The 10,147-nt window shown below is 34.4% G+C and overlaps 1 protein-coding gene across 1 annotated transcript; it reads left to right on the forward strand.

Moving 5' to 3' along the window:
* Positions 1-594: 594 nt before the first annotated feature.
* On the forward strand, positions 595-8,441 carry LOC120627330 (tyrosine-protein kinase transmembrane receptor Ror). Its single transcript, XM_039895307.1, has 4 exons — positions 595-3,111; positions 3,205-3,347; positions 3,710-3,859; positions 5,170-8,441. The coding sequence occupies exons 1-4, from the start codon at positions 805-807 to the stop codon at positions 5,522-5,524; spliced, it is 2,955 nt and encodes a 984-aa protein (XP_039751241.1). The 5' UTR covers positions 595-804; the 3' UTR covers positions 5,525-8,441.
* The last annotated feature ends 1,706 nt before the right edge of the window (positions 8,442-10,147 follow it).

A 10,147-nucleotide genomic window follows, 5' to 3' on the forward strand; every position in this document is an offset into this window, starting at 1 on the left:
TTCTTGTTTATGTCGTGTATTTTAAGTAATTAAACACAGTGAAATTATGTAGGTATTCTTCTTCTTTCTTCTTCTTTTTGGTTTATTGGTTCTGCGCTATGGAGGGTAGAGGTAAGGAGAGTCATCTTATATGGGAGAAAAGTTGAAAAAGTGTCCAGTTGTTGCGCTAAATAACAGTTCAAAAATCCTCCACAATGGCGCTGGTGGATGCACAGGGTATGGTATGAATGTAGCAATCGTAGATGAATTGAAGTATGCCGAGTTAAAAAAATTAATGTCATTATCGACTAAAGTAGTTAATTATTGAGAATTTCAACAACTTACGTTGTACAAAATATTGTGGTAAATATAACCTTCATTCCTTGTATCTCCATACATCCTTGTTTATTTTTCAAGCCTACTCTAACAATATTTATATTTGGCGCTTCTTTTAAGAGTTACCCTGATGCAAATGTGGCGCCATCCTAATTTAATACATTTTGACGACACTTTTTCATATACACAGATGACTCTCCTTACCTCTACCCTCCATACTATAAACGAAAGTTGATAGTTCTACTTTTTATAGTCTGTACTCTGTGTTCACTTTTCCAAAAGTGTTGATTGTTGTGTGATCACTGGGTCATATCATTTTATTACTTCAAATAAGTAATTCTAAACCATTTATTCAATTCTAATTAACGTGCAATTCGAAGGAATATATAAAAAAGATCCTAAGTGGTGTTCTTTCATTAGAAATGTGATCGAAAAATGCAAATCTAAGTAGACATACCATCCTGGAAAGTGTTATGGAAAACATCAGTCATGAAATACGTTTGTATAGTTGTTTTTGTCATCTTACATCCAAGCTGCTCGTCTCTTCTAAATAAAAGTGATTCATTGTCTCTTGTAAAAGCAAATTCTACATCTGAACAAAAGGTATGGAACATAAAACTTGATATTAATTTTGCCAAAACACTGCCTGCTGCCCTTCAAAAATCGAGAGGATCTGACGTTCGCTTTAGATGTAAAGCTATAATGAATTTCACGAAAGTGGAGAGCTACACGAAAAATAAGGAAGGTGTTGAGACCTCATTGAAAGAATTTCCGCCAGATCACATACAACAAGCTTTAATGAAAAATGTCAAAGTTTATTGGTTGAAGAATAATAAAATGTTGACAGATACAGCTAAAATAGAAATCACCACCAAAATTGATAAAGCAAATGGTACTATTGGCACTTACCTCAAATTAAGAGACTTGACCATTAATGACGAAGGTAATTACACCTGTGTAATAAAACAAAATTATGAAAAAAAAATGACTACAAAACTCATTGTTGAAAATAGAGATAACTTGGATGATTTTGCAAATCCCACATTTATACCTATGTTTCCAAGCGGTGGTAGTGAAAATGAATTGGTTTTAAACATCAGAACTACAGCTAACTTAATATCTGAGGGTATGAAGGTGGAAAATGTTAATACTGATGTTTCAAAAAATACGACTACCCCACAAAAGTTACAACCCATTTGTCAGGAATATGTTGGTAAAGTTTGCAGCTCTCATCTCAAAGGGCAGTTTGTTTACATTCCCTACAACACATCCCAAGAGGCACTCGAGGAAAAACTTTCCAAAGCTTTTCAAGTTACTAGGTATTCCAATGATATAAGCTCTCATTGTGAACAGTATGCTCAACCAAGCTTATGCTACTCCACATTTCCCATCTGTAGGAATCCAATAACAACTAATAAAAACTTTTTTAATGAAGCCAGAGAAGTTTTTAGAATTCTTCAGAAAAATGATAAATTGCCGGAAATAAGTGATGTTAATGATCTGCCTATTTTTATATTTAAAAACATACCTCAAGATCTACAATCACTTTTAAAATTGAACAAGAATTTGACAGATCCATTGAATTATCGTTACAACTCAACAGTACTGAGACGTGTTTGTAAACAAGATTGTGAAATACTAGAAAATGAACTCTGTCAAACAGAATATGCCATTGCCAAGAGACATCCACACATTGGTAAGCAACTGACTTTGGAAGAGTGCCAAGATCTACCTGAAGACGACCCGGATTGTCTCAAGATTGGCCTTGGCACTCTCATGGTTTCAGACGATGAGTGTTACTGGGAAGATGGCAGTGGGTATCTGGGCAGAGTGAATGTTTCCAGCAATGGGATGCCTTGCATTGAATGGTCAAAGCAGTTGTATGTTAAAGTGTCTGACTATCCAGAACTTACTGGCAGACACAGCTACTGCAGAAACCCTGGTGGAATTAAGTCACAGCCTTGGTGTATTATAGACAATGATGGGAAAACTGATCAGCTATGTGATATACCAAAATGTGCTCACAAAATATGGATATACATTGTGGTTATATTTCTTTTTATAACCCTTATCATTGTTGGTTTCATAATTTGCCTCTTTTATAGACATAAAAATAAAGGTAATGCAGCTACAATCAGGGATATAAATCTACCAAATGCTGACAAGAATATTTATGGTAATTCTAGACTTAATTCACCAATTGAAATGAATGAACTATTGACCAATCAAAACAGCAGTAGTCAACCACATTTGACTATAAGTACCGCGCGTGGAAATGGTGTGTTACGCATACCACAATATTCATTGGCACAAATAAAATTTTTGGAAGTGCTAGGTGAAGGAGCTTTTGGCAAAGTTTACAAAGGAGCACTGAAAAAAAATGGTGAAACTCAATATGTAGCTGTTAAAGCTTTAAAGGAGAATGCATCTGCAAAAACAAAGGCTGATTTTAGAAGAGAAATTGATTTAATATCAGAACTGACCCATGAAAACATTGTGTGCATTGTTGGTGTTGCTCTTAGGGAAGAACCATTATGTATGTTGTTTGAATTTATGGCACGAGGAGATTTACATGAATTTTTAATGGGCCGTGCACCTCCTTCAGGCAAGGGATTGCCATCATTAAGGCTGTTGAGTATTGCTGAAAATATTGCATCAGGAATGCAGTATTTGGCTTCCCATCATTATGTACATCGGGATTTGGCTGCAAGGAATTGTCTAGTGTCAGATGACTTTATTGTAAAGATATCAGATTTTGGACTGTCTAGGGATATTTATAGCTCAGATTACTATAGAGTAAGTATTTCCATAACTGTTCATACAATATATGTATGGGCTAGGCTTCATAATTGAAAAAAAAATTATATTATTTTAATATTACAATTTTAGGTGCAATCTAAAAGTCTATTGCCAGTGAGATGGATGCCACCAGAATCAATATTATATGGCAAATTCACTACAGAAAGTGACATTTGGTCTTATGGAGTTGTATTATGGGAAGTTTATAGCTATGGATTGCAACCATATTATGGGTAATTATTTATTATCCTATTTATTATTTTACAAGCAAGTATCCAATAAAACTAGACTATCATATTCCTTGTGATGTTCCAGTTTGCAATAATGTTTCTTAACTTTGCTTGATTAGTATGTTTTTCTTACTTAGATAATTAAGAAAAACATACTTCCAATTTTTGTTATGGGTGAATTTGTCAAGAACTGAATTACGTAAAGCAGAGAACAATTGAATCAGATATATGGTTAACAAATTATTTTTTTGTTGCTGTGAAGTACAACAAAGATTATTAAAAGTTTAAGTTATTTTAACCGCATTTAGCAGCACTCAGAACCTTGGATTTTGTGAGTTGATTGAGATGTATATATATTTCTTTAGGTACAGTAACCAGGAGGTCATAGCAATGGTGCGCGGTGGGGAGCTGCTAGCGGCACCAAGCGGATGTCCACCACCCGTGCACGCGCTTATGAAGGAGTGCTGGCAACACACACCCCAGAGACGACCTAACTTTGAAATCATTGTCAATAGGTAAGTACAAAGTCCCACTTCTAAAACTACCTTTAGTAACTTCTAGAAATCTTTCTGTACTGATGTACAAATAGTGGGTATGAGGATCGAATAGTGTAGGGCAGGGGTTCGCAACCTTATCAAGCCAGCGCCCGCGCCTTAACCTGGGTCGTTAAAAAAGATATATTCTTGTTAGGTAGGTAGTGTAGGCGCAAAAAATAAAACAAGCTCATCATGAAACTAATGAAACCATAATAAATAATACATTTTAATTGTGTGCAGCTTGGTGGCTCCACACAATTTTTCAAACAGTGGGACAGGCTGTGGCCTGTGACACACCGCTGCACAAACTATCATAAATTATTTTTATTTATGTTGTATGTATGATTTTTGAAGTACAGTATTTGCGCCTCGACATGCAATCACGCTCGCCGATCTGAACGCAAGGCAGTGTATGAAGCATGTACTTACCTTTAGAAAAATTTTTGTACCCTCATAAAAGTATTGGTTTCGACTATAACGTCAGGGTGAACTAGAATATATGGATATGTTTTTAAGTTCAAATTTGCCTTAAGGTTCATTTTTTTCCAAGGCAACATAAAAACAGTATTACAGAATTTGCGACTATCAGTATTACACAGACTATCAGTGTGTATCATTATTTAAACTTTGCTCTGATGTTACAGTTTTTCGATACTCAAAAACCATTCCACGATTGAGAGCGTGTACCATTCAAAGTGTACACGTCACACCCAGTTGGCTTTGTCTGTACCTAATCAGGAGTCCAAGCTGGAATTGCAACATGCCGGATGTTGCAATTTCAGCTTGGACTACTTACCCCTGCGAATACTGTACGTGCCCGGATTGGCCATTTCTAAGAGCAGCCCTATCAACCAATAACTGCTCCCTCGACGTCGAGCTCTCAACTTTTGACAAATTTACTATCGCCCCTATCCCCCGTCGATGCTGTTATAACTCTTCAGGCAATTGGCATCCTTGGTGCTTGGTGCAATTTTGTTGTTCATAACTAAAAGTTTTAGCAGCAAAGTTTTAGAAGCTTATTTTTTTAGAAAGTTTGTAACTAATAAAAGTTGAAGCAGCATCACTGGCGGATGGTGGCGAGAGCAAAAGCTTGTTAGGAGTTGAGTCTAAACCAAAAATGACTTCCCTTAAAAAAAGTGCTATCCTTTTCCAGGAGATACAGTGTGAAATGGACAGCACAACGTTTTGACCTGTCAATTTAATTAAGATTTGTGTAATACAGAATAGTCTAATGCCCATTATCGTTTTGCCTCTCTAAAAAATAACTAATAAATAATTTAACCGTACAGGATACAAGAGTGGATTCAAATGGGTGGTTGTCCTGAGGTCGCAGCGTCTGAATCCGGCAGTATCTGCGGTCATCGACCCACGACGTCTAGTAAGGAGTTACAGGAAAGAGTACCACTTTTACCCCCTCATTGCTCCTCCTCAAACGGCTCCCTCGCAACCGGGAGTTTAAAGAAGTTTAGCGCAGTCAGCTGTAGCTCCAAAGCAGACGACAATTTCTCCACCTGTAGCGAAGTACCCCCTCTAGCGCCCAAAACCAAAAAGTACAGTTCCGGATCTCTCATAGACACAGATAAAATTGGCACCAAGGAAACCGTCGTCAGAATACCCAACAGACATTACGGAAATGAAATATAGCCGCAGCTTAGATATTATTAGACATATAAATATAATTAGCTAAAATTTTGTGCTAAATATAGGCTTGACTAATTGTAATTCCTAAGTAAATTATTGGCATTGCTATTTAGATTAAGTTACCTACATGATAGTCAGTAGGCTTTACACACTCCGCCTTTTCCATTATTTATTTATTATCTAAAAGACAAATAGTATTATTTAATTTATCAAAGACTAAATCAACTCTAGATATACTAGAATTTGTGTTCACTGCACCTAATAAAACCATGAATACAAAAATTGTACATAAAAATTTGGTACACTTGCTCAAAGAATCTTTTTATAATAAGTACTTTATTTAAACATTGATAAAATTTGTACTGATTATGCACGAAGCAAGCCCAGCTTTTAAGGCAACATTTTTTGACAATTTGTTTATGAATCATGTATAAAATAAGTACTACATTAAATGGCAGCTAATCGACCTTTCTTAGGTTTTAACTAATCAATCCTCCAATCAACTTTGACTAGCGAACTTATAAGTTATACGGTTATTATACTGTAATTTTTATGTAAAAAGTACTCTTAGACTAATTAGCTGCAATAAAAATGTATAGCTAATAATTTTTCGATCGCCGCTATGACATTGTTTTAACAGGTGGGCATCCACTGTATGCCAGTTTTCTTGGAGATTTGGTATTATTTAGAAAATAACCACGTCGCTAGTAAAAAAATGGTGATTCTCAGAAACTAAGCGTAACTCAGTCAGTCAAAGGTCAAATTGTATCGGGGTTTTTATAAAAAAATTACGTACTAAATTATCATAAAAAATTAAGTAAACTTGTTTATGCCCTGATTCTAGTCTCAAAGATCATTTTGTTATGGCACCGAAATCGTCAAGTCAAAGTTCGAACATATTATGGACTTCGACTAAGATTATAGTATATTTTGCCAGTCTTCGTATATTGGGTAGTAAAAATTACGATTACACTTCTATATTTGATTAGAACAATATATCAACGTAATGTGTATTATTATATCCCAGCGAAAGCATCAGCATTAAATTAACGGATCCCGTTTGAGATAATAATAACTTAATTAGGTATATTCTTTATAGAATGTTACAAAGATTTTTAACCTATAAAAAACCTTTATCGACTTCATAACTGACCTGAAAAAGGCAATGACATTTGATATTTGTATACTTATTATCTAACTAACAAAAAATTATTCCCCAAGGGTGAGATTTTATCATTCACGGCAACTTTTGACGACTGACAGCATAATATATCGTATATATAATATTAGCAAAATATCTAGACAATACTCTATTTTTCTAACTTGTCGTATTGTGTTAACAATGTTTTCATTCCGTACATTAGTTAATATGTTAATAATATGGTTTAAAAATAGAAAAAAAAAAAACTGAAAAAAGATTTTCTGTTTCTGTAATAATGTATTGAGCCACCACCACCGACCACTGACTACCACCACCAACTTAGTGTTAATGACAAATATGTTTACAGATAATTGCCTATTTAATAGAAAATCTAACACATTATGTTAATTTATTAAACTGAATTTAATGTGTTATCGTACTTAACTCCAACATTCATCTTTTAAAATATTTAAAAAACATCAAAAAGTAAAAATTGTATTTCATTTTATCGGTTACACTAAGTCGGCAGTAATGGCAGGTTTTTTTAATTATTTTTCACTATCATAATTTGACAAGTAAGAAAAAAGAAACTATTGATATCCTATCCCATGTTCCTTTGTTTCGTTTAAATATGACTTTATTTTTAGATTTGTAACTAGCTGAGTAATAATACTCTTTTAATTAGGTAGCTATCTACATAATTTTACTTTCGGAATTGTAAGACTCTTAACTAAGTGAGAATATGATAATTTTAGTTATTCAATCTAAATGTATACCAGGAATTGTAGTTTTTTTAACTGTTTAACTAGAAACCTACACTGCCAATAATAAAAAATCTCTATCTGCTATGTGAAATTTTAAAATTTGTGGTTTGTACCTTGTTGTAATTTATACCGTTATTATACTGTAATTTTTATGTAAAAAGTACTCTTAGACCAATTAGCAGCAATAAAAATATATCGCGAATAATTTTCCGATCGCCACTATGACTTCGTTTTAACAGGTGGGCATCCACTGTAGGACAGTTTTCTTGGAGAGATTTGGTAAATCTAAGTTTTATATAAGTATTTTATGCACACAGCTATCCCATGGAGTTATTTGACATCCAATCTAGCACCATTGGGTAACAGAGCCCAACGGTATTCTAACGATTTGCCGCCCGTGTCCACTACAGCTCAGCAATACGCTGAGCATATACCTAGCAAGCATATTATACTTGCTTTTTTCTAACGTGTCTTATATGTATCTATTTAAAAATCTTTAAATAACTTTTTAGTGTTTTAAAAGTAGAAAAACGAAGTGTGTTAAATAAATTAAAACAATCTACTTTAAACTAAAAAATCACTTTATATTGTATACATTTTGTGACATGTAAGAAAACATAGACAATACGTAGATTTTACTACTACGTAGAAAATAGCAAAACTTGCTCGAAAAAAAATCTCATTCGAAGAACTGGCTATTTTAATTCAATTATTTGAAGGAATGCAGTAAACGCGTCTTGCCACGAAGTCTAGAGTGAATGGTATGATAAAATACATCTAAGTACTTAATTAAATTACATTGTGAAATCCAATGTAAAAATGTTCCAAATCCCATTTCGTTGTATTCCTTTTACACAGTACTGTAAGAATAGCGATAGCATTTGTAATAAGTATTAAATTTTGTTACTTTTCCACATCTGTTTAGTTTTTCTTTTATAGAAATATATACACAGTACATAATTTCTGTACTTGCCAAAGACTTTTTTGTATGTGATACATTTATTATTATTTTTTACCTAGGTGTAAACTGTATTTCTATAATAAATATTAATTTATATAAATAAAATGTGTTCTTTTTAAATTTATAATTATCAAAATTATTCTTTGAGCCTTATTCTATATTGAATTATAGTTCAGGCACTTATAATGGACAATCCTATGCACTCATTTAATACTACTATTGGAGCAGTGAATATAATATAATAGAAGTGGTGATATATATATATATATATGTGTGTGTGGTGGATACCCAGTGGGTAGCACTTCGACTTCACTAGGGAGGCGAGTTCGAATCCCAGCTCGCAACTCTTAACTATTCTCAGTTATGTGCGTTTTTAACAATTAAAATATCACTTGCTCCAGCGGTGAAGGAAAGCATCGTTCTTCATAAGGTTCTCAAAGGTGTGTGGAGTCCACTAATCAGCACTGGGCCAGCGCGGTGGGCTATGGCCTTAACCCCTTCTTGTAGGAGACCCGTGCTCTGTTGTAGGCCGATTTTGCGTTGATATGATGATGATGATTAGAACAGTATCCCTGAGGTCTTATAATTAGCTGGACCCGGGTTCGATAACCGCCAGGGGCAATTCATAATAACTGAATTTTGTCTGGTCTTGTCTATTGGGGGATGGTAGGTATGAGTTTATTACAACGGCCATACCATTTAAAGGTAAACCCGTACGATCTCAGACTGCATCATCACTTACCACCAGATGAGGTTGCAATCACTAACAGGCTAAGTTGTGCAAGTAGAGTGGAATACAAAAATAATAATAATGTGACAGTTCAATGAGAGCTACAGAAAAAAATCTTCTGTGCGCCTTAACTTTCTTTTTACGTTTACTTTTTACTTTCTGTTACGTTACAGGTTCTATTGATAAACAGTGTATGTAAGTTGTTGGTGTCAATTAATAAATACATGATACATAATACATCCTTTTCGAAGCTCCTAAGATGGCGCCGTTTTCTGGCCAGATACTTGACTGATTCTTAAGCCGGTACTCTTTCTTATAAACAGAAGTCACTCATACCAAATGCGCAGTTATATTTCTAAAAAGCATGTGAAGACAAACGATTATTAAACCAATTTTACAAGCTTCATTGATAAATACATGACTTTACTAATAAATTCATAGTTATTGTTTTTTTATTAAAAGTTTGGTAGTTTCTGATATATTTTATGTAATTGAACGTAGAATTTGTACACCCTTTTTTTGATGGAATATTTTATTACATTGCTGAATTATCACCTCTGTACACCAAAAGCATTAACAGCTTCTAGAACTCATTATAACTATTATGTGGGATCATTATGGTAAGTGTCCTGAAGAGTTTACTGCGATCCCGGTACGAAAACTGGCGGTATGGTAGCGGAGATACCTCAGTGGTTGGGACTTCGGCTTCTTGTTCTCATAGGCGTATGGAGTCGACCAATCCGCACTGGGCAAGCGTTGTGGACTACGGCCTAAATACTTCAAATTGTGGGATGAGACCCGTGCCCTGTAGAGGGCCATTAGATATATTCACTGTTATTTCTCAACTACCTCTGTACCTAATCATTTCTCTTACGTACAGCAATTTGTAAACTAAGTCTGCAGTTTTTCGACTACCTAAGTTACTTTATGATGTTAAATTTTAATGGGGGTGGATGAACAAATTTGAACCCACACATCATAATCATATTGGCAGTTCTTGCAGTACTGAACGGCTAGCATGGGTAGGAGA

This window comes from Pararge aegeria, chromosome 11, assembly GCF_905163445.1.
Source record: "Pararge aegeria chromosome 11, ilParAegt1.1, whole genome shotgun sequence".
Taxonomy (NCBI): domain Eukaryota; kingdom Metazoa; phylum Arthropoda; class Insecta; order Lepidoptera; family Nymphalidae; genus Pararge; species Pararge aegeria.